Source organism: Tenrec ecaudatus, chromosome 8 (genome assembly GCF_050624435.1).
Source record: "Tenrec ecaudatus isolate mTenEca1 chromosome 8, mTenEca1.hap1, whole genome shotgun sequence".
Classification (NCBI taxonomy): Eukaryota; Metazoa; Chordata; class Mammalia; order Afrosoricida; family Tenrecidae; genus Tenrec; species Tenrec ecaudatus.
The window spans coordinates 24,890,549-24,914,652 of NC_134537.1; the positions used below are offsets into that span (position 1 = coordinate 24,890,549).

At 44.6% G+C, this 24,104-nt stretch overlaps 1 protein-coding gene across 1 annotated transcript in view; it reads right to left on the reverse strand.

The window, feature by feature from the left end:
- The window catches only part of MCF2L2 (MCF.2 cell line derived transforming sequence-like 2), a 269,318-nt gene that overhangs the window by 39,892 nt on the left and 205,322 nt on the right, over window positions 1-24,104 (reverse strand). Inside the window, exons 16-21 of the mRNA XM_075556101.1 lie at window positions 7,743-7,809; window positions 6,606-6,721; window positions 4,688-4,757; window positions 2,789-2,881; window positions 1,555-1,647; window positions 98-169 (exon numbers count right to left, since the gene is read on the reverse strand). Of these exons, the coding sequence (XP_075412216.1) occupies window positions 98-169; window positions 1,555-1,647; window positions 2,789-2,881; window positions 4,688-4,757; window positions 6,606-6,721; window positions 7,743-7,809 (511 nt within the window). The remainder of the gene's footprint in view (window positions 1-97; window positions 170-1,554; window positions 1,648-2,788; window positions 2,882-4,687; window positions 4,758-6,605; window positions 6,722-7,742; window positions 7,810-24,104) is intronic.

Consider the following 24,104-nt stretch of genomic DNA (forward strand, 5'->3'; position numbering starts at 1 on the left):
GGAAGGTAATAAATAATGAAATAGAAATGGTTATGCTTTGAACCACAGACAAAATTCATGAACAATTATTCATATAAATAGATTGGATATCAGGTACCTTGGCTGAACCGCCTTCTAGTTCAGGTGGGTCTATCTCCAAATCCTCAGGAAACTCAAAATCCAACAGGCCCTGCAACGACCCAAAAGCTTCGTTGAAAATGAAAAAAGAAATAGCAAATAAATCTACTATGCAAAAATGCTCCAGCCCAGGCTGACCCGAGTCCAGGATGGCTTCCTTGCTCCCTGCCTCTCAAGCCCAGTCAAAGTCTGTGAAAAACGGGGCCTAGCAGGTCAGGCATTCCAGGATTGGTGAGCAAGAGAGCCAGCAGAGCTGAGGCAGGGACTCTCGGTGGAAAACTGGAAGGGGGAGCTTTTCTGCAATATTGGGGCGATGCACCTGACCTCTCTGAGCCTCTTTTTCTTCACAGCCCCGAGTCTTTCTGGCATGTCTGATTGTGGGGAGGACATGAGATACAGACTAGGGTGGAAGCCAGTCAGCAGTTGATGTTTTCTTTTCTTTTAATTAAGAGACCACAGCTTTGAACAAGACTCTCCCAGCATACTTTATATGGTTGTTGTTGTTGTTGTTAGGGGCCATTGAGTCTGACTCCTAGCGTGTGTGCACAGAAGGAAACCCCACCCGGTCCTGTGCCAGCCTCATACTTGTCCTTGTGTTTGAGCCCAGGGTTGAGCCACTGCGTCCATCCATCCTGTCGGGGGCCTTCAGAATAGAATTGTGGAAGCGACCCCACATTTTCCCTTAGGACTGCCCTGCGAAACTGTCTTGGCCGATGTCCCTGTCCTAGGTGGGGTGTGTGGGACAGCCTAGCAGATGCCCTCCCAGCCGCGTCTCACCGAGAGAGAGAGAGAGAGAGAGAGAGAGAGAGAGAGAGAGAGAGAGAGAGAGAGAGAGAGAGAATATCACCCGGGAGCTGAGACAGAGCAAAACTCATTCTGCTATGCCATAGTTGGGAAGTGCCCACACCTCAGGGTGGATGGATGATTCCCAGGGAAGGAAGATCCCAGCCAAGCCATCTTCCTCCCCGTTTCCATGCCTACAAAATAGTGCCTTTGGGGAAATCAGAACTCTTCTCCAAAGCTCGCTGCTTCATTTGCAAATTGAATATGGTTTCTTACCCGTCTGAAAGTACAGCCGGGCAAGACTGGCGAGGAATGGTCTGACTGCTTTCCCCACCCTCTGGGCTGTCAAACGGTGGCTGTGTCCCCCCTGCCGCCCTGACACTCAAGGGCCTCCCCTCCTCTCTGAGTGCTTCTCGGAGATTCTTGTCCTGGGCTGGACATTGAATGCTCCAATCCACCGAGTCTGAGGTCTCACTGAGAAGACTGGTACAGACTTGCAGGCAAAGAAGAAGCCAGAGAATGGGCCTTATTTCCAGCCTGGGAAGACCCTATCTCAACTGTACCCACCTAGGAAAGCATGTGCCAGGGAGCTCAGGCATCCGACTCCACTCCCCCCCCCCCCCCAACAGAAAAGCCCTCTATCACTGACTTTACCTTCAACAGCATCTGGTATTTTCTAAGTCTCTGGGTTGGTCCTCTAAGATACTTAAAAAGAGGGAGATTGTGATCCAATTGGCGCTGACATACCTTTAAAAGTCAAAGAGAAACAACAGTTAACAAAACAGGCAACATGCAGTGAGAGAGCCAACGGGGCCCCATTAAAGTACAAGCTAAGAACTAGGGCCCTCCTGGATAAGGAGGTGGCTGTGTGGATGAGTTTTGACATTTTGTTGATCTGTTCAGTCCCTCAGGAGCAGCGCGTGGAAGGAGAGAAAGAGGAACAGAGATACCTTGGCTAATATTTTTATAGGCAACAGGACCACTGATGCCCCGTAGTACACTAGAAGACAGTGGGGGCATTTCAGGTCCTTTTGGAATGAAAGCAACCCATCTGTGAGTTGGAGGGAGAGCGTACGTTCAGGTCATTTTGAGCCTGGAGGGCCCAGGACAGCTTGTGCGGCGTCATCCCAGGGGGTTCCAAAGTGTGATATTTTAAAAATTGATGCTAGAAGAATTTTCAAAACAAGATTCTAGAAGGAGACTCTGGTTTTCTCACCAAGTTCCAGTTTCTCTTCAATGTTGATATTATAGTTTTCCTTAAAGGCATTTTTTTTAATGAAGCACAGGTTTATAATGCATTTAGAATTTTCCAGATCTTGTTTAGCTGTAACTGTGTCAGTGATGAAAAATTGTATTTTTTTGAACGGGCAGACTTTTTTTTTTAATGATTACTTAATCAGAAAAGGAGAAAATGTGTGAAGTAGTTTTTAAGGCAACTAAGACCTCAAGATACACACAACAAAGTCATTGTTCATATCTAGTAGTGTTGTCAAGAGCCTAGCAATATCTTAAAGCACATTGTAATTTACATGAATTATTTGGCTTACATGTCTGTACAATGTTAGGGGTGGGGGAGAAATTGTAAAGTCTTTAATTTTTTTCTAGTTTTTAAAAAATAAAATTAAAGAGTTGGAAAACTTCACGAAGGCCTGGGAACAGAACACGAGCCAACTCCACGCTCTAATCGGCTCCCTTTCATAGGCACTCGGGAGGACATGGGAACACCACTGTGCCATTCCTACAGAAGAGAGATCTTAATAAACATAAATTCAGCACATAAATGCCAGTTCCCTCTGACCACTTTGTAGTTTCCATTTCTGTAAAAACTTTTCGCACGGAAGCATTTCCTAGGGACAACCCTCGTGAGACTCTGTAATGCCCACGTTACCCCAAAGTAGGCGCAGTCTTCACACTCTTGCCAGACAGCCTTAGCTCGGGGCAGGTTTTTGTGGTATTTAAAATATATTTGAAGATCTTCTTTCTGAGCGAGGAAAGAAAATAGAAGAGATTAATCAGGTAGCATTTTCAGTAAGTAGATAAGATCATGCAGTTTGGTGTGAGGAACTAACTGGGAATGCATGATAAAGAACTCAATGTGTGTGTGTGTGTGTGTGTGTGTGTGTGTGTGTGTGTGATTATAAATAAGTATTAAAGAGACATGAACAATGCTGTGGAAGCATCTACAAAAGGCTGTTGCGTTGCTATGAGTAAGAATCAATTTGATGTGAGTTAACGGTCAGGGAGGAGAAACGTTATTCTTGACACGTGCATTTTGTCTCCAACACCACAAACCACAGAGATTGCATGCAGGGCTTTAGGCCTGGATTAACGGTTTCTGAAGTTTCTCCCAAGTGGTGGGAGGGCAGAGCGGGGAGCTATAAAAAAGTGAGAGTGCAGGACAGGAATCTGTCCAAGAAGAGAGCTTCTGCAAGCAATTGCCTATCTCCTCATATTGAGACGATTTTTATGTGGCAATATCCTCTTCTTTGTCCCCACAGGAGGCTGATCTGTTCCTCATTCTACAAGTTCAATATGTCCTTTCGATAATGCTATAAACCCATTGTCATCAAGTCACTTCCATCTCCCGGCATCTCAGAGCTTCTGAGGTTGTAACTCCTTCGGGGAGCAGACAGCCTCATCTTTCACTCTTGGAGCAGCTAGTAGGTTTGAACCACCAACCTTGCATTGGCAGTCTAGTGCTTTCATGACATGGTTCCTTCTAATGAAATAAGCAATCATAAAATATGTTTGAACTGTGAAACTAGAGTTCAGTGGTTTCATGAGTGCAGGACAGTGTGACACAGTGGTAAAGTCTCAATGGGGCTTTGAAAGGGAAAGTGAGTCGATTGGTTACAAAATAATGTTTTGGAGTATCATAAATGTTAGTACTTGCAAAAAAAATGGTCCCTATAGTGAGGCTGTGACCCAGAGGCTATGAAGAGTCTTCTCCATTGGCCAAGAGCTCTGAAGGTCGCAAGTTCTGTTTCTCCACTATATGCAATACCCTGAAACATGGGGGGCTGGGGGTTCATTTCCTTGTTTCAGCTTCATTTAGATGGAGCGGATGTGGGTTTTAAACATGTCAGTTGTCTGGGGTTCTCCAAAGAAAAGACAGAGACTGAAAAAAGGATGTATATGGAGCCTGGAGAGAAAGAAGGGGTTATATTGAAGGAAGTAGAAGCTGCTGGTGGTCATTGCGAGCAGGAAGGAAGCTCCTGGTGTAGACCGGTGTCCGGCTCAGCCAGTCTCCGTGCCGCCTCTAGCTCGGGGACCCACACAGCCCGCTGATTGCACAAACAGGAAGGGGAGAGTGCAGGGCAGACAGTGAAGTCTGGGCTGGTGGGGAAGGGGAGTTGGAAGAGGTATAGAACAGGAAGTGAAAAGCCCGAGGAAGTTATTAGATTTAAATTTTCCTAATTATCCTCTATGCTGATAAAAAAAAAGAATAAAATGTTTGAACACCAGACGGTATCCACCATCCGCGGAGTGTATAAATGCAGCGTTGGTACAGAACTTGAAGCTTGCAGTACAGTACAACAGCTCGGTTACTTCACCAGGCGGGCAGGAAACCAGGCTGGCTGCCGCTCCCACCTACCCACCATGGCTGGGCTGAGGGAAGTGAAAGAAGCCAAGTTGAGGGGACCAAAGTGCTATGAAGGACCCCTGCTTTGTGTTCTCAAGCTTTGCAGACCCTGGCTGCTCCCGTTTGCCCTCGCTACTTATGCAGAACATTCAAGGCTGACTTAATCGCATGGTTATTTCTGATTGATTAGAAGCCCGGACTTACTCTCTTGAGAAAGCAGCGTGGCAGAAGTTCAGGACTGTCCGTGCATTTGCCCAATTCTTTTAGGAAAGTCCTAGGGGAATAAAAGGATCGTTGTACGTTGTCTTTTAAAGGTACAGTCGCACGCGCTCGGAAGAGGTGCAGAGAGAGAAAAATGTTCTCCAGCTTTTATCCCTCTGGTCACATCTTCAAAACACTGGTTGGGAAGAGAGCATATATTCGGAGCCATTGCTGTAGAATCACCCACCAGCCGCAGACTGACTAGATGTATGAATGCTTCCCACCAGATCACACTAATGTCGGAATTGCTAGCCACCGCTACTATCAGCATCCTGGAGGGCTTATTATGTGCCAAGCACGAGCTAGGCGCTTTACAGACTAAACGTATTGACTCCTCCATCCAGCCCTGCTAGGTAGGGTTTTACCAGAGTGAAACCCGGGCCTCAGAGAGAGGAGCCTGAATCACTTCTCCAAGGAGCCTGTTCTTGCCAGCAGGGAAAGCAGGGTTTCCTTTCCGGTTTTGGCTGATGGATAGGATGTGGCTTCGGAAACAACTGAGGTTCAGGTTCACCGAGCAATCTTTTTCCCTCCACGAACGCGGTGCGAGGAGCCCTGGTGACACAGTGGTTGAGTGCTGCAAACGGAAAGGCCAGCAGTTGCAACACACCAGGTGGTCCAGGGGAGAAAGAAGAGGCTTTCTACTCCCACAAAGAGTTACCGTCTCGGAAACCCACTGGGGCGGGCCGATGCTGTCCTGTGGGGTTGTTACGTGTCCGGACGGACTCCATGCCAGTGAGTGTGTGTTGGAATGAAGGGCGTGACCTTGGGGTCTTCGTAGGGAGTGCAAGCAAGGGGCCCCTTCTCCATGAGTCACGCAGATGCATTGAGAGAGAGGCCCTGAGGCGCATCTTCCCCCCACTTGCTCGGTCTCAGCATCCGTGTAGCCCTAGGCTAAAGGGTCAACTTTATTCGCCTGGTTAATATGTTCAAACACCCTAGTTGCCAGCATTCCTCAATGAGAAGAGCGAAATGAACCGGTGTCTTGGCCATTTTCATACTCCCAGTTTGGAACACAGTGCCTGGCATAGAGCGAGTGCTCGATAAATACTGAAACGATGAGCCCACGAGAGAACGAGGAAACACGTCCATGAACACAACAGGAATACCTGGCACTGACTGGGTGTCCCTTTGAAGTCTTTCCCTTTCTTCCTCAGCCATCCTGTGGTGCTCCTCCCCTTCCTTCTCACCCCACAACCTAAGCCAACCCAATCTGTTGGTTCTGGATCCCTGGCCGCCCTCTGGGAAGGTCTAAGCACACTCGTCTCTGTGTCAATTTGAGAGGATTACGAGTGAAGGGGTGGAGTCTAGCCTGCCAATCACTGTATAGCCAATGAGGCCTCTGTGTGGGCAGGACCTTCTCTTGAGGATTCTGGGAATTCCTGTAACTCCTCCTTGGCAGTGGGAGACATTCTCTCTCTCTGCTGACTTCCTGAGAGACATTTCTGAGGAGAAGCCATATGAAGCTACCTTGAGGCAGAGTTTCAGAGCTGAAGGAACCAAGTGGGGACCCCCAGCCAGTGCTAAGATGCCACACCACCACTGGATCCACAAGGCTTCCCACCCACTGGTCTGTGATCTTCCTGCATTCAGCATCATTGCATGTGTTTTGTGAATCTGAAGAGGACTTTATAGATTGGTATTGAACATATGGGCTAAAACCGGATTTATGGACTTGATCTGGACTGGGCTGAGATGTTTTTCTCAATATTCAATTCCTCTTGTATATAAAGCTCTTTCTTATACACATATGTACCTCCCTGGATTTGTTTCTCTAGTCTACTCAGATTAACATGGTCTCCAAATCCCACCAGCCGGATTCCCACCCTTCTCATTTCCCTCGATAATTTGGATTATTATATACCTGCTGTGAAACTCATAAAGTTCTCTAATGTTCCCAAAGAGAAAGTCCTTGTTGTTTTGGAGAACATCTGGAATCAGATGCTTCAGCCAAATAAAGTCCATAGGCACGATGTATCCCTGCAGAGGATGGAGACAAGGTGGTTTTTATGGATAGGAATATAGGCGAGATGAGAGGAATTCACGGCTCCAAGAATGTCCACTTTGAGACATAACTGGGCAACGAAGCACGCGTATCTCCTGAGATCTATCCTACCAGATATTTTCTTTTGATAAAATGTTCTTCACTATTTCTGTTTCCAGGAGATGATTCAATGGCATTGAAAAGACATTTTTATAGGAAAAGCAAACACATTTAAAGATTTTTTTTTAAGTTATAGAAGTCACATGTCAAAGAATAGGAAAAAACCCCAAGAAAACTGCCATGTCCATTGTATTTTATTATATTTCCTTGTTGGCTTAAAAATCTATTTACTGTGGTTGCTATTATACGGCACACATAATTTTGTATTGTGTTTTTCCACCTATATCTTAGGCTCAGTTTATAAATTTTGATATGTATTGTTTTCAATTTAAGCATTTTTATATCACAAGTATTTTCAATGTTCAAAATGATTTCTTTGATAGTTCAATGATATTTCATTCCTTGTGTACATAATTCTTTTATCAATTTCTTTATGATTAGATATTTCAGTTGCTTCTGAACTTTTGTTTAAACAATGATAACATTGTGTAAGTAGTTTTATTCTTTTGGATTAATCTCTTAAGAAAATTGGGAAAGACGCATTTTCATTTTTCAGGAAAAAAAAGTTACTTAAAATAACGAGAAACTGCTCCCGCATTGAATTATGCACAACACTTAATTTTTAGTAGCCATTCTTACTGAGGATCTGGTGAAGTGAGTTGGGCGCTGCTTCCATCAGTATGAATCAGAACAATTCTTTAGAAGCGATTTAATTTCAGGGATCAAAAGCCATAAGAATGGTAATCCTCCCATTGGAAAGACAAATGTATCATTACAAGACCTGACACCTCAGTGGGAATTCCAGAGAGATGGGGTAACTATGAGTCCCTTTGTGCAACAGGACTGCTTCTCCAGTGTGTCTGTATTCTTAATGTCCCCCCCACCCCACCTACTTACATCAATTATGCTCTTGATTTCTTTTATATAGACATCTTCAGTCTCAAGCAAGTCCCGTATAATGCGCCTGAAACACAGTAGCAGGAGGGGGGAGGAGAGCGGCGTGGCAGAGGCGGGGTAGGAAGGAAGAGAGAGGGAGAGCACTTTCAGAATTCTCTTAGAATAACGCTCATTAATACAGCATCCCTTCGTAGCTCACCTACTTAGGTTCTGGCCATTCTGTTCTACGGAACACCAAAGCCAGAGACACAATCTAGACACCTTGGCATCACGAAGAAATAACAAGGTGAAAGCATCCAGAACGCTAGTAATGACTCAGAGTGGACCTTATAGTCTAGGGATCTAGAGGACAGATTTGAGAGTCAGGTATATTAGGTTTAGATCCGAGGTCAGGAAAGTCTTCTGACCCCTATGCTGTGTATGTAGATTACACCTTCATACCATTTGGTTACCGCTTTTTGTCCCCACCTTCATACCATTTGGTTACCGAACACCAAGATCTTGGGCCTACCTGCAAGCATTTTGTTATGCACGGGCTAGACGGAAGGCAGGCATGCCTACTTCCTTTTCTACTGGATGCTACAGTGTGACTGCTTTCTTAAACCAGAAGGCATGCACTCCTACTTCCTGTAAGGAAGAGATGCTGGTGGAAAGTGCTGGGCAGAATTCTAACATGGCCCCCAAGATTCTTGGCCCCTGATATACACATACCTTCTCCCCGTTAGTTAACCACACACCAATGTGGGTGTTGTATGAAGGGATTTTACAAACATTATTAAGGCCTCAAATCATTTCACCTTAAAATGGGTAGTGGGGAAAAAATAGGTAGTGGGATACTTAGGTTATGTATCAAGTTGGGTAGGCCAGGTTTCACCTGTGATATGATCAAACATAGCCCATGATGAGATTGTCTGTGGAGCAGCCAAGCAGTTGTGGGGAGAATAGGCCTCTTGAATCTGGTCACATCCTTGATACCTTGGAAGAAGGCTTCATTCAGGGGACGGGCTACGTTTTAAATCGATGGTGTGTTGAAGCTAGTGTACATCTCCTGCTGGGTGTGGATCCTTCTACTGCTGGAGGTGGGTCTGGCTTGTTGACCTTCTGTCATACCATCTGTCTGCCAATCCCAGGAGCTATTAGTGAACTGTCAACCTTGGATGTTTGGCTGGAGTTTGATTCATTAAGCTTGGTGTCTACCAGCCTGTGGTCTTAATGCTTCATCTTCTTGCTTCCTGATTGTCAGCTCTGCAGCAACAGGAGTCAAGAGAAACCTTCAGTTTATCTACATCTGACCCTTGGACTTGAACCACACTGAACTTACCCAGGTCTACGACCGTGTGAGGCATTTCTTAATACAAATCTCCTTCTAATTACAGACACGTAGAAGAGACACTAGTTTTGCTTCTCTAGAGAACCCTGTCTAACACAGATAGAGTATCTTGGATGGGTCACAGAACTCTTTCAATGTGGGGTTAGAGGTCAGGGATCTTGAAGCAGAAGAAGGATTCCGCACAAGGGCTAGGTGGCTCTGCTATCTTGAGAGGTGAGGGAGGTCATGTGTCAAGGGGGATAGGAGGGTTCTAGGAGTGGACAGAGGTCCCTGGCTGCCAGCCAGTCAGCACACAATGATGTCAGTCTTCCAGTCACAAGGAACTGCCTTCTGCTACAACCACCTTTGAAGAGGCTCCTGATTCCAGACAACTGGTCAATACCTTGACTTTAGTTTTGTGGGCACTGACCCGAGGAGGAGCCCTGGTGGCACTTCAGGTTAGGCACAGGCTACAAGCTGAAGGCTGAAGATGTGAACCCACTAGCCACTCGGTGGGAGAAAGATGAAGCTGTCTGCTCCTGAAAAGATTCAGTCTTGAAAACCCTAAGGATCGCCTTGAGTAGGAACTGACTTGACAGCCATGGGCTTAGTGTCGGAGGAAACCAGCCTCCAGCGACTGAAGGGCTAGAAGGCACAAATGCATGGTGATGAGATATAGAGATTACGGTAAAGTCATAGAGGAGGAGAAAGATAGTAGAGAGAGTGAAATAAAGGAGTCAGACATTTTATGGTAGCACGCTCACCTTACCTCCTCCTGATGGACCACGTGGAACTGGGTGGAGTGAGAGTGAGCCTTGACTGTCTTGGGACATTTATAGGTAGCCTTAAGACATGCATATTCACTAGTTACATATGTCACAAGGTGCGTGATGTCTATATTACAGGTCCCTGAGCTCACAGGTGAGGAAAACTAACACCTGCCTTGGGGGAAGGTACAGGGAGTGGGGGTCAGTGTTGGGTGTCACGTGGGAAAGGAGGGCAAAAGGACAATGTCTCGTTCTATATGGAAATAGAATCAACCATGTGCTCACTTTAAGGGAGCATGGCTGTTAAGGGGAGGATCTGTGGGAATGATTTTAAAAGTAGAATAAAGTACTTGGACTTTACCAAATGGAGGCTTTCCTACAGTGGAATACCAATTTCACAGATTCCCTCTGTTATAAGTTAGGGAATATAGTCCTCATTATATTTCCTACAGTATTAGTTTCCCACAGTTTAGTGGTTTTGTGCCTGAATTTCTATCCCAGGGAAACGGAATGAATAAATGATGTCCTTGAAGTTGCTCAGTGTCTCGTCATTGGTTATGCAACAGAACAGATCAGGGTGCAGCCAGTGTCACAGATATCTCCAGAGAGACTTTGCTTTCTCATATCAGCCTCTGTGGCCACACTTAAACTTCCTCTTCGGGTGTGGACTGAATAATGTCCATGTATGGATTCCTGTCATCTGCTGGCCGGTCATCCATGAAGCAACAGCCTGTCTCAGTCAAGAGTTTCCTCTCCTCTCAAAAAATAAAGGGAGCAATAATATGCACCAAAACAAGGCAGAGCAAAGCAACGCAACAAAACAACAACAACAAAAACCAACGACAAATAAAAAGAAAAGCCTATAAATAGTTCAAGGTCTGTTTGTAGACCTTTAGGAGTGTTTTCCGGTTGAGTCTGATGGGGTGCCACGGCCAGCCCCCACAGTCTATTTTTGGTATTCCCCGGGAACTTCGTTGCTCTGTTTCCCTTGCAGTTCTGTTGCATGCCCTTAGTGTTTTGCCTTGGTGTGTTGGGGTCAGATCAGGCACAGTTCCCGCATTGGGTCAGTGAGGGACATTGTGCCTCATGGTGGGGCTGGCCCTATGGTCCTCTCTGTGCATTGGCTGCTCTGAGCAGGAATATCATCCTCAGTGGTTGGTGGGCCAGGATGTGCTCCACTCTCTCTCCCTCCCCGTTCGTTTGCTCCCGTGTGCTCTGATCAGACACACCTCTCTCCCTGAGTTGTAGCTTCAGTGCTGTCCTCTGAAGTGAATTCTTCTGGGGTGATGGGAGACTGTCCGTGTAGTTGGGATTGGGGCTGGCCCCTCAGACCTCTCTATTGTTTGCCTTCTTTATGAAGGTATGTTGCATTAACATCTTGGAGCACCAGGATGAAGTCTGGTCCCTCTTTCTCGGGGGGATATAAACAATACCCTCCCCTTGGGTGGATTAGTGTCCTGGTCCCCCACTACTCATGTCTTTCCCCCCCCTCCTTTTTGGTTGGCTACCATATGTATCCCTGGATTTGGTCTGGTCCCTGCCATATGTTGTGCATATTGTTATCTCTGCATGTCTATCTAGATAAGATAGGCTGGATAAACAATCTGGCTGGATAAACAATCTGGACTGACGGTTCCTGGGGGACACAGGAGAGGGAGAGGCAGGGGAAAGGAATTGGTCATTAATAAACCCAGGGACAATAGAATAACAAGTGATCTAAAATCGATGGCGAGGAGGGTGTAGGAGGCCTGGTAGGGCGTGATCAAGGGCAGTGTAACCAAGAGGAATTACTGAAATCCAAATGAAGGCTGAGCATGATAGTGGGACAAGAAGAAAGTAAAAGGAAATAGCAGAAAGAAATAGGAGGCAAAGGACATTTATAGAGGTCTAAATACAAGCATGTACATATATAAATATGTTTATATATGATGATAGGGAAATAGATCTATGTACATATATTTATAAGTTTAGTATTAAGGTACATTGGGCCTCTACTCAAATACTCCCCCGACACAAGAACACTTTGTTCTATTAAACCGGCATTCCATGATGCTCACCTTCCTGACAGGATTGCTGAAGACAAAGTGGGTGCATAAACAAATATTGTGAAGAAAGCTGTTGGTGCCCAGCTATCAAAAGATATAGCGTCTGGGGTCTTAAAGGATTGAAGGTAAACAAGCAGCCATCTAACTGAGAAGCAATAAAGACAGCATGGAAGAAGCATACCAGCCTGTGCGATCACGAGGTATTGAAGGGATCAGGTATCAGGCATCAAAGACCCAGAACAAAAAAATCATATCATTGGGAATGAGGGGGAGTACGGAGTGGAGACCGAAAGGTCACGGGGAGGAGACGAGCCAGTCAGGGTGTAATGTAGCAATTAACAAACATACAACTTTCCTCTAGTTCTTTAATGCTTCCTGCCCCCCACTATCGTGACCCCAATTCAACCTTACAGACCTGGCTAGACCAGAGCATGTACATGGCTACAGATAAGAGCTGGAAACACAGGGAATCCAGGACAGATAAACCCCTCAGGGCCAATATTGAGAGTAGCCATACCAGGAAGGTCAGGGGGAGGTGGGGGAGAGAGGAGTAACGGATCACAATGATCTATCTATAACCGCCTCCCAGGGGGATGGACAACAGAAAATCAGGTGATGGGAAACACTGGTCAGTTTAAGTCATGACAAAATAAGAATAATTTATAAATTATCAAGGGTTCATGAAGGAGGGGATGGGGAGGGGAAAAATGAGGAGCTGGTACCAAGGGCTCAAGTAGAAAGCAAATGTTTGGAGAATGATGATGGCAACAAATGTACAAATGTGCTTGACACAATGGATGGATGTATAGATTGTGATAAGAATTGTACGAGCCCCCAATAAAATGATTTTTTAAAGAAATTATGGCACAAACACATAATGAAGTAACATGTGGTTGTTAAGAAGGATGGGGCTCATTTAAAACATGCTGATCAGACTGTTTGGGTATTTAAAATAAAATTTAAAAAACACTTAAAAGCAGGACCGAGAAGTATGCAAACTCTGTTTTTGTAGCCACACATTTAGGCAACATCATGTTTAAAAAAAAAAAACAACAACTTAAGATGTTGGTAAAAATTGATGACTTTTGTAGAGTGGTATTGTAGGCTAGATATCATATCGGGAAGAGAAATTTCTAATTTACACCTTTTGGTAGTGCTGCCCCCAACCCCCACCCTTTCTTTAAACTCCTACTACTTTGAAGCATTTTAATGGTTTCCATGACATTTTAACATAAAATGTTACTGGCAGCAATGACATATGCAGAAGCCCCGTTTGGGAATTAGAAATGTGGTGGTGATTAAGTGCTGTCAAGTCAGTTGTGATTCATAGTGATCCTATGCACAGTAGCACAAAACACTGCCTGGTCCTCAGCCATCCCCACAATCATTCTGTCTGAGCCCACTGTTGCAGCCACTGGGTCAATCCATCTAGTCAGGGGTCTTCCTCTTTGTTTGCTGCTCTTCTATTCTACTAGGCATGATGGTTTTTTTGTTGTGTTTTGCTTTTGATTTTGTGACTGGTGTCTCCTGATAACGTTCAGAGAACCTGAGATTAAGTCTGGCTATCCTTGATTGGAAGGGGCATTCTGCCTGTATTCCTTTCAAGACAGGTTTGTTTGTTCTTCTGGAAGACCAGGGTATATTCTTCACTAACGACATCATTCAAAGGCATCATTTCGTCTTCTGTCTTCCTTATTTGATGTTCAACTTTCATAGGCATATGAAGTGACTGAATAGACCATAGTTTGTGAATCCTCAAAGTGACATCCTTGCTCATCAACAGCTTATAGAGGTCTTGTGAAGCAGATTTGTCCAGTGCAATATAGCGTATGATTTCCTGACTGTTGCTTGCATAAGCACGGATTATGGAATCAAGCAAAACGAAATCCCGGACGACTTCAATCTTTTCTCCATTAGTTATGACGCTGTCTGTTGGTCCAGGGGTGAGACTTTAGGTAGTCTTTATTTTGAGTTAGAATCCATACTGAAGACTGCAGCATTGATCTGTATTAGCAAGCACTGTAAATCCTCCTCGATTTCAGAAAGCAAGGTGATGTCATCCGTATATCACAGATTATTAATGAGCCTTACTCCAATCCTGACAGAGAGTTCTTCTTCGTATCGTCTGGTTTCTCATATTATTTGCTCAGCGGATAGACAGAATAAGTATAGTGAGAGGATACAACCTTGGCACATACCTTTCCTGCCTTTAACCCATGCAATATTCCCTTATTCTGATTGAACAACCGCTTCTTGGTCCATGAGTAGTTTCCACAACAGTGTTCTGGAATTCCCATTCTTCTCAATGCTACCCATGGTTGGGTATAATCCATAGAGTCAACCACCTTTGCATAGTCAGTGAATTGCAAGTAAGCATCTTTGGTATTCTCTGCTTTCAGCCAAGATCCATCTGACATCAGCAATGAGATCCCTCATGCCAGTTACTGTTTATGGTGTTTAAAAAAAAAAAAGTCTTTGCAACAGAGAAGTCCTGGTTCTTGCAAAATGTTATCACGTGATCTCCAATTTCATTTCTATCACCAGGGCCGTATGTTCCAACTACTGTTCCTCCCTCTTTGTTTCCAAGTCTTGCATTCTGATTGTCAACAATTATCAATGCATCTCGATAACACAGTTCATCAATTTTATATTGAAGAAGTTGGTAGAATTCTTCTATTTGTTTATCACTACTTTTAGTGGTTGGTGTGTAAATTTGAATAATAGAAGTATTAATGGGATTTCTAGTAGGTGTATAGAGAGAATCCTATCACAGACAGTATTGTACTCCAAGACAGATCTTGAAATGTCCTTTTGGACTATGAATGTGATGCTATTCCTCTTTAATTTATCATTCCTGGGGAAGGAGGCCATATGATTGTCTGATTCGAAATACCCATCTTTTTCAGTTCCATTTCATTTTTTATAACTTCCAATTTTCCTAGTGTCATATTTTATACAGTCCTTGTTCCAATGATTAGCGTGTGTTTGCAGCTGTTTGTTCTCATTTTGAGTTGTGCCCTATCAGCAGATGAAGATTTCAGAAGCTTTACAGCATTTCCATCGTGACAGTCCACTCTGCTTGGAGAAGACAGCTCTTCTTCAGTGATATTTTCCGTGCTTTCTGACCGGGAAGGTTCATCTTCTGGTATTACATTGACAATGCTCCACAGCAATTCATAAAGGTTTCTGTGGCCAATCACTCATGAGTGGAGAGCCTACTCTTTTCTTGTTGCCTGTTCTTGGTCGGGAAGCTGTGCTGAAACCTGTAAACCTGGGGCGATCTCACTGGTATTTGAAATACTGGTGGCGTCGCTTCCAGCATCACAGCAACACACAAGCCACCACAGTGTGACAAACTGGTGATTTCCACGAAGTAACTTATGTTAAGAAAGCTTAGCTCTTTCTAGTGCAATAATTATTCTTTCTTAAAATAACACTTTCTATATAGTTCTAAAGTTTCATTGAGAGACACAGCTGACATATGGTAGCTGACTACAAAGGAGCGGAGGAAAGGAAAGCAAACACAAAGAAATGGGGAGTGGGGGCTCAGGGCACTAACACCCAGCGGGGGTGGGGAGAGGTTGTTTCTAGCTCCACAGGGGCGAGGGACCAGACTTCAACCCAGGGCTCCAAGAATGCAACATGCCGGCATGCAGTAGGGAACCAGTGGAGAGGCCTGAGGGTCCGGCTTCAATCCCAAATATGTGAACACCTGCCCCTCCCCCCAGAAGAATTTATTTCAGAGAACAGCACAGATGCTGCAGCTCAGGGAGAAGGACATGTCTGATCAGAGCACACGGGAGCAGATGAAGGTGGAGGGTAGAGGCAGGGAGTGGAGCACATCCTGGCCCACCAAGTCTTGATAACGATATTCCCGCTCAGAGCAGCCAATCCACAGAGAAGACCATATGGCAGGTCTCGTTATGAGACACGGCATCCCTCACTGACCCACAGCCCTACAGGGGACAACACTGGAGACACAGTGTGGGAATTCTGCTCGATCTGATCCCACAACACAGAGGCAAAACACTAAGGGTGTGAATCAGAACAGCAAGGGGAACAAAGCAATGAAGTCCCCAGGAAATACCAAAAATAGACGTTGGGGCCAGGACTTGGCGCCCCATCAGATTCGACCAGAAAACACTTCTAACGGCCAACAAACAGTCCTTGAGCTAACTGAAGGGTTTTCTTGTTGTTGTTTTGTCATTGGCTTTTTGTTGTTTTGTTTTCTCTTATTGCTTGGCTTTGCTCTGTCTTGTTTGTGTGCATGTTATTATTTCCATAGGTTTGTCTAAATAAGATAGGCTGCATGAACAATCTGGAAGAGAAAACATTGGGACTGATGGTTCGGGGGGGCCTTGGGAGAGGGTGAGGTAGGGGGAAAGGAAATGGTGTTAACAAACCCAGGCACAAGGGAACAAGTGATCCAAATCAGTGGTGAGGAAGGTGTAGGAGGCCTGGTAGGACGTGATCAAGGGTAATGTAACCAAGAGGAATTACTAAAACCTAAATGATAATGGGACATGAGGAAAGTATAGGGAAATAGAGGAAAGAACTAGGAGGCAAAAGGCATTTATAGAGGTCTAAATAAAGGAATGCACATATGTAAATATATTTATATATGAGGATGGAGAAATAGATTCATGTGCATATATTTATAGGTTTAGTATTAAGGTCGCAGATGGACATTGGGTCTCCACTCAAGTACTTCCTCAATGCAACAATACTTTGTTCTATTAAACTGGCATTCTATTATGCTCACCTTCCTGACCAAATTGCTGAAGACGAAGCGGGTGCATAAGCAAATATGAAGAAAGCTGATGGTGCATGGCTATCAAAAGATATAGTGTCTTGGGTCGTAAAGGCTTGAAGGTAAACAAGTGGCCATCTAGCTCAGAAGCAACAAAGCCCACATGGAAGAAGCACGCCAGCCTGTGTGATCATGAGGTGTCGAAGGGATCAGGTATCAGGTATCAAAGAACAAAAAATCATATCATTGTGAATGAGGGGGAGTGCAGATTGGTGACCCAAGACCCATCTGTAGGCAACTGGACATCCCCTTACAGAAGGGTCGTGAGGAGGAGACAAGCCAGATAGGGTGCAATGTAGCAACGATGAAACACAACTTTCCTTTAGTTCTTAAATGTTCCTCCCCACCCCCACCACTGTCATGATCCCATTTCTACCTTACAAATCCAGCTAGACCAGAGAATGTATAATGGTACAGATAGGAACTGGAAACACAGGGAATCCATGACAGATGATCCCTTCAGGACCAGTTGTCAGTGTAGTGATACTGGGAGGTTGGGATAGAAAGGGGGAACCGATTACAAGGATATACATATAACTTCCTCCTTGGGGGATGGACAACAGGAAGTAGGTGAAGGGAGACATTGGACAGTGTAAGATATGACAAAATAATAATAATAATTTATAAATTATCAAGGGTTCGTGAGGGAGGGGGGAGCAGGAAAGGAGGGATATCAAGGAGGAGCTGATATCAAGGGCTCAAGTAGAAAGCAAATTTTATGAGAATGATGATGGCAACAAATGTACAAATGTGCTTGACACAATGGATGGATGGATGGATTTGAGTGATAAGAGTTGTATGAGCCCCCAATAAAATGATTTAAAAAAAAAGAAAGACACAACTGATAGGTCCCCACTGATAGAGGATACCATATCAGTATACCATATCATAAACAAATACCAGACACCTCCCCCCACCCTGCCATCCAGTTGATTTGGATGCATAACAACCCTACAGGGTGGGGTAGAACTGCTCTTGTGGGTTTCTGAGACTTAATCTTTATGGGAGTAGAAAGCTTTGTTTCCCTCCAGGCACGGCTGGTGGTTTCAAACTGCTGACATGGAAGTTAGCACTCCATCTCCAACTCAGTGCCTTTGAGTCACAGCCAACTTCTCGTGACCCTATCGATCAGGGTAGACTGGTGCCTACAGGTTTCTGAGACTGTGGTCCTTGATGGGAGTAGAAAGCACCCTATCTTCCTCTTGAGGAGCAGCTGGTGGTTTGAACTTCTGACCTTGTGGTTAATAGCCCAACATGACACCCACTCTGCCACTACCAAAAGTTACTCTAAGTTGACACTTAAGCAGTCACTGAGAGATTGCTATACTTTTGAATACATTATATTGCAATGGTGACAGCTGTCATGTTCTAAGGAAACAAAGGTTTGATAGTGATCTTTCCCTGTGAGCCATGACTTCAAGTAGGACTGGAACCAACAGTTACTCATTCCTAGAAAATCAGCGTACGAACAGTTAGCTTCTTCTGTCCTTGCGAAGCATTGGGCGTAAGTATCTTGCAAGACTATTTCAGGATGTATTGACTATTAATTGAGGTCAAAAATAAATAGGTAGGGGGCAGGAAAAAAAAACCTTCTTACTATCCACCAATTTTGTAAAAACTTAGAGAGTTTGAAGAGCTTCACGGAATCTGACTCATGAAAAAGTCACAATTCAGAAAAGGAAACAGTCCTTCATGGGACAGGTTCCCACTTATATTTTAGAAAATAATCTAGCAGTCTCATCCAGCTGCCTCGGTTTACCAGTTTGAAGGCAACAATTAAGTGCAGGTGATCAGAAGTCTCTTCAACACTGGTAGTATACATGTCAACACAGATTTTTTAAAATAGCTTCCATGAGTGGGGAGGGGAAAATATGCTTTCATATTCTTGCTGTTGTTTTTGTTAGGTGCCATCGAGTCAGGTCCGACTGCTAGTGACTAAGTACGAGCGAATGAGATAGTATCCGCACGATTGTTACATTTGAGCCTACTGTTGCAGTCACCGGCCAGCCCATCTCACTGAGGACCTTCCCCGTTACGATGCCTTCACACCCGGGCCAGGCCCTTCTGCTTCCTTTCCTCTTGAATTCCTCTTTTCAAACAATTTCACATCAAAGGAGATGACCCATGAGACTAAAAACTTAGTTACGCTCTCTGACTTGTAGGGTTGATATGAGTCAGAATTGACTCAATGACCAGGAGTTGATATTGGCAGTTTTATTATTCCAAAGTACACATGTTTCATTGTAGAAAAGACTCTCAATAATTTACTCTCTAAAGTCATCAATTATAAATGATACAGATATAGAACAGAAAATATTAGCATCTCATACTATGGTGAACGAGTGGGATTGGAGTGGAGATCCAAAGACCATCTATAGACAACTGGGCAACCCCTCCTAGAAGGGTCACAAGGAAGGGATGAGCCAGCCAGGGTGCAGTGAAGCACCAAGGAAACACTCAGCATGCCTCCAGTTCTTTAATGCTTCCTCCTCCCACGATCATGACCCCAGTTCCACCTTACACACCCAGCTAGACTGAAGCATGAACACCAGTACAGATAAGAGCTCTTGACATGCAGAATCGAGGACAGATACCGCCCCCCCCCCCCCCGCTCCAGGAACAATGGGAATAGTGCTATCATGAGGATGGGGGAAAGGTGGGAAAAGAATGGGGAGACAGGGGGAACCAATCTTGAGGATCGGTAGATAACACCCCACCCCCAAGCCCAGGGGGATGGGCAACAGAAAAGTGGGTGAAGGGAGAGAGTGGATGGTGTAAGATATGAAAACAATAATCATTTATAATTTATAAGGGTTCACAAGGGTGGGAGGGAAAAAAGAGGAATTGATACAGGGCTCAAGTAGAAAGAAAATGTTTTGGAAATGATGATGATAACATATGTACAAATATGGTTGATACAACTGATTATGAGCCCAAATAAAATGATTTATTAAAAAAGAAACATTAGAATCCTCTAGTAATTTAAAAACCTTGAAGCACCAGCCTAAAAGCATCATATTCATTTACCCAGCCCTTATTGAATCCCTCCCATGAGCCAGATAATGGAATAGGCACTTAGAATAAAGAACTGTATTGTAATCTGAGTAAATTCATAAGCTAATGGAGAGATATGCAAAGCAGTGTGGGCACTTTCATTTAGAAGGGCTGGGAGGATCAGGAGGCACCGAGGTCAGCCTTGGCAGGAGGAGACACCGGCAATGTTGGGCTGTGTACAGTGAAGTCTAAGCAGTGTTTGAAAGAAGTAAGAAAGCAGAAATGGAGCTGGAGTGAGTACGTGAGTAGTGAGAGGAGTGAGTTAGTGAGTGAGTGAGTGAGTGGTGAGTGAGTAGTGAATGAGGAATGAGTAAGAAGTGAATGAGTAGTGAGTGAGGAATGAGTAAGAAGTGAGTGAGTAGTGAGTGAGTAGTGAGGGAGGAATGAGTAAGGAGTGAGTGAGTAGTGAGTGAGAGAAGTGAGTGAGTTAGCGAGTGAGTAGTGAGTAAGTTAGTGAATGAGTGAGTAGTGAGTAAGTTAGCGAGTGAGTGAGTAGTGAGTAAGTTAGTGAATAAGTGAGCAGTGAGTGAGTTAGCGAGTGAGTGAGTTCTAGGCTGAAGAAGCAGAATGGATGAGGATGGGGAGGCAGGACATGAGTGGTGTCCCTGTATCCTGGTCAAGACTCTCCAGAGACACAGAAGCAGCAAGATGTGTGTGTGTGTGCATATCATACATGTACGTTTGTGTATGTTGTACATATATGCTTATTTAAAGAGAGAGAGAGAGATTGACCTTGAGAAATTGGTCCATTCAATTCTGGGGGTTGGCAAGCCTGCTCTCCATAGGTCAGGGGATAGGCTGGAAATTCTGGCAGCCTGTGTGCCAAATTCATAGTTAGGCAGAGGAGGGTGTCCAAACCGTTGGCTCTTAAGGCATTCAACTGATAGGGTGGTGTCCATCCACGCCACGCTATGGAGGGTAATTTGAATGACTGATGATCAAGTCATTTAAATGTTAATAATACATGAATGTTTCATAGCAAAATCTGGAGTAGTGTTTGAGCAAACAACTACAGCCTGCTAAATTGACACATACAACTATCTTAACAAAGTATTTGCAAATTCTTTGGAGGGTCAGACCAACAATCTAGTAGGCTCATAAAATACTAGAATCAGGTATAACCTTAAAGGCCATTCAGGGCAAGCCCCAATTGTTCAGTCAAGAGACATGAAGTCGCACAAGGGCTACAGCTTCATTGTCCCTGTTAGGTTTCTATTCTTTCTACTGTACACACACCATGTAACTGTGAACACGTGACTTCCCCCCACCCCCACCAAGGGCAAGATTAGGTGACCTTGGCATATCTCCTTTGCTCTAAGAAATAATTCTCTAAATAAATCATTGTACTTAATAAATGGGTGATGTGGCCTCTTTTCTAATCACCCTTTGCTTTTCATTTCCACATGAAATGAATCAAAGGTCATAAGACTCGACTAATTTATAACTTCAATTAACTGAATAATCTCTGTGTTAACTGGCCGGTGAATTAGGGAGAAAGGGGGGTTGACGTGGGCTGGAGAGGTCTCACGGAAGGGGACATGGGAACTGTCCTCTGCAGGGTTTGGCCAGGAAGACAGGAGGACATTTCAGGGAGAAGGAGTCGTGAGCAGGGGGAGCAGAGGCACAGCTACACCTGGGGTCCTGGGGCAGCCAGACTGGGGAGATGGTGTCTCAGCAGGGCAGAGGGGTGGACCCTCCACAGGGAGGCCGGGGCAGGGCTCAGGGAGGTGGGCTGGGTCTGGCAGTGACCAGCAGTACAGATAGTTGTCTAGGAACCTGTTTCACAAAACACAGAATAAGGTCCTGAAGTTCACATTTGGCAAACATGTTCTTAGCTTTCGATCCTTCTTCTGTTTCCATTAGGTGCTCCAGGGTTACACGACCCGTTCTCAGACTGTACGTGACAGCGTGAAGCACCGCAGGCTCATACAATGATCCTGTTGACACTGATGATGGTTTAAGCTGGTCATTAAGAACATTGCCCTGGCGACTTAAATGTATTTTGCTCAGTTGTTGAGCTGCCTGAATTTCCTCCTCTCCCCTATTGCACCTCACTTTCCATCTTTTGTCTCATTTTAGATTCATTTTCTTTAGGTTTTTCGAGTAAATGACCTCAGATCCCTTTGGGCATAGGTAGGGAGCATAAATAAACTGCTGTTAATGTTGATCTCCATGGACACAGTTCACTATCACAATATACTAAGGAAAATTCAATGCATGTGTACAGTACTTTTTGAAATCCAGATTGAATATAAAACCAAATCCTACTCCGAACTCAAGTTTCATTTTTTAAAATGTGTCATCTCATGTGGTCCCTTAAGCACCTGACAAGGCGCTGCTCTGAGGACAGGTGTCCTACCTTATTCATCTTTGTCCCTGATGCTTTACAAGAAGGCGGTTTCTCCATAAGCATTCATTGTATGAGTTAACAATAGGCTTAAAGAACAGACACACCACTTCTACGAGCAAGAATAGTCACTGTCATCTCCTTTCGCAGAAGAGGAACTTGGGCATCGGAGCATTGGTGACTTGATTGAGGTCAGCCTGCTGGCCCTCTACCTCTCAGGCCTGTGACAAGGGAAAAGGAGTCAGTTCACTGACATGGTACCAATTGCCGATTCTACGGTATAGCGCAGCAACGCAGCTACCACAAAGGGAAAGAGGGTCGAAGAAGAGGGCTGGCTCAAGTCCTCATCTGTTTTGATACCTAAAATTCAAGGAATCTGCATTGAAATTCAGAGCCATGGTACCTAGGCTCATCTATAGTCCAAACATAACAAGATGCTGGGTGAGAGGGTTTGGGTATAAACCAAGGAGCTTCCTCATACACTCGACTTACTGCTGAGGGGGAAAGCATCGCTACTTTAATTCATAGAAAAATGGCATATTGGTCATAACCCTAAAAGGGGTATCCGCGGAACTCAGCAATCTTCAGTTAAGAACAAGGAATCATGAAAAATTTAATAAGTTCCCACTTGGTGCAAATAAATGCAAATTGAGTGCTAAAGGAAAGTTCTCCAAGAACAGAACGTCTATGACTAGACCACAGTCAGAGTCAAAATGTTGCACGGACATGCTCTGCCTGGACTCCTTTTTGCAGACTCATTTGTATCTCGATCTGCCCTACCAGTCTCGCACGCACCACTCCAGTCATCCTTTTTCTCCAATAACTATGTACAGTGACCCTACATACAACAGAATGTGTTCTCTGGTCAGTTTTGTGCCATCCAGACAATGATTGTTAAATTGCGTCAATCCATCTCCTTGAAGGTCTCCTTCTGTGATCACGAAGTGTCGAAGGGATCAGGTATAAGGCATCATAAGGACAAAAAAAAAATCTTACCAGAGTGAATGAAGGGGGAAGTGCAGAGTGGAGACCCAAAGCCCATTTGTCGGTCACTGGAGATCCCCTTGCAGAGGGGTCTAGGGGAGGAGATGAGTCAGTCAGGGTGCGATGTAGCACCAATGAAGAATCCAGCTTTCCTCGAGTTCCTAGCTTTCCTCCAGTTCCTAAATGCTTCCTCCTCCCCAGCTACCATGATCCGAATTCTACCTTGCAGGACTGGATAGAGCAGAGGATGTACACTGGTGCAGATAGGAGCTGGAGGTACAGGGAATCCAGGGTGGATGATACCTTCAGGAACAAGGGTGTGAGTGGCGGCGATACTAGGTGGGTAGAGGGAGAGGGGGTTGGAAAGAGGGAACCGATTACAAGGATCTACGAGTGACCTCCTCCCTGGGGGATGGACAACAGAAAAGGGGGTGAAGGGAGACATTGGATAGGGCAAGATATGACAAAATAATCATTTATAAATTATCAAGGGCTCATGAGGGAGGTGGGAGTGGGGAGGGAGGGGAAAAAAAGAGGACCTGATGCAAAGGGCTTAAGTGGAGAGCAAATGCTTTGAAAATGATGAGGACAAAGAATGTACAGATGTGCATTATACAATTGATGTACGTATGGATTGTGATAAGAGTTGTATGAACCCCTAATAAAATGTTTTTTTTTTTTAAAAAGGTCTCCTTCTTTTTCGCTGACATTGTACTTTACCGAGGATGATGTCCTCATGCTGTCGCCTTCGAAGGACTGATCTCTCCTGATGACATTTCCAAAGCTCATAAGAGGAAGTCTCCCCACCCTTCCTTTCTAAGGAGCATTCTGGTTGTTCTAAGACAGATTTGTTTGTCCTTCACCACGTGGCTTATGGCCACCAACATCATGGTTCAAATGCATCTATTCTTCATCGGTCTTCCTTATTCATTGTCCAATTTTCATATACATTCGAGGCAATTGAATACACCATGTTTGGGCAGGGAGCACCTTAGTCCTCAAAGCAATGCTTCCAAAATGTCTGGTGGAGCAGATCTCCCCAGAAC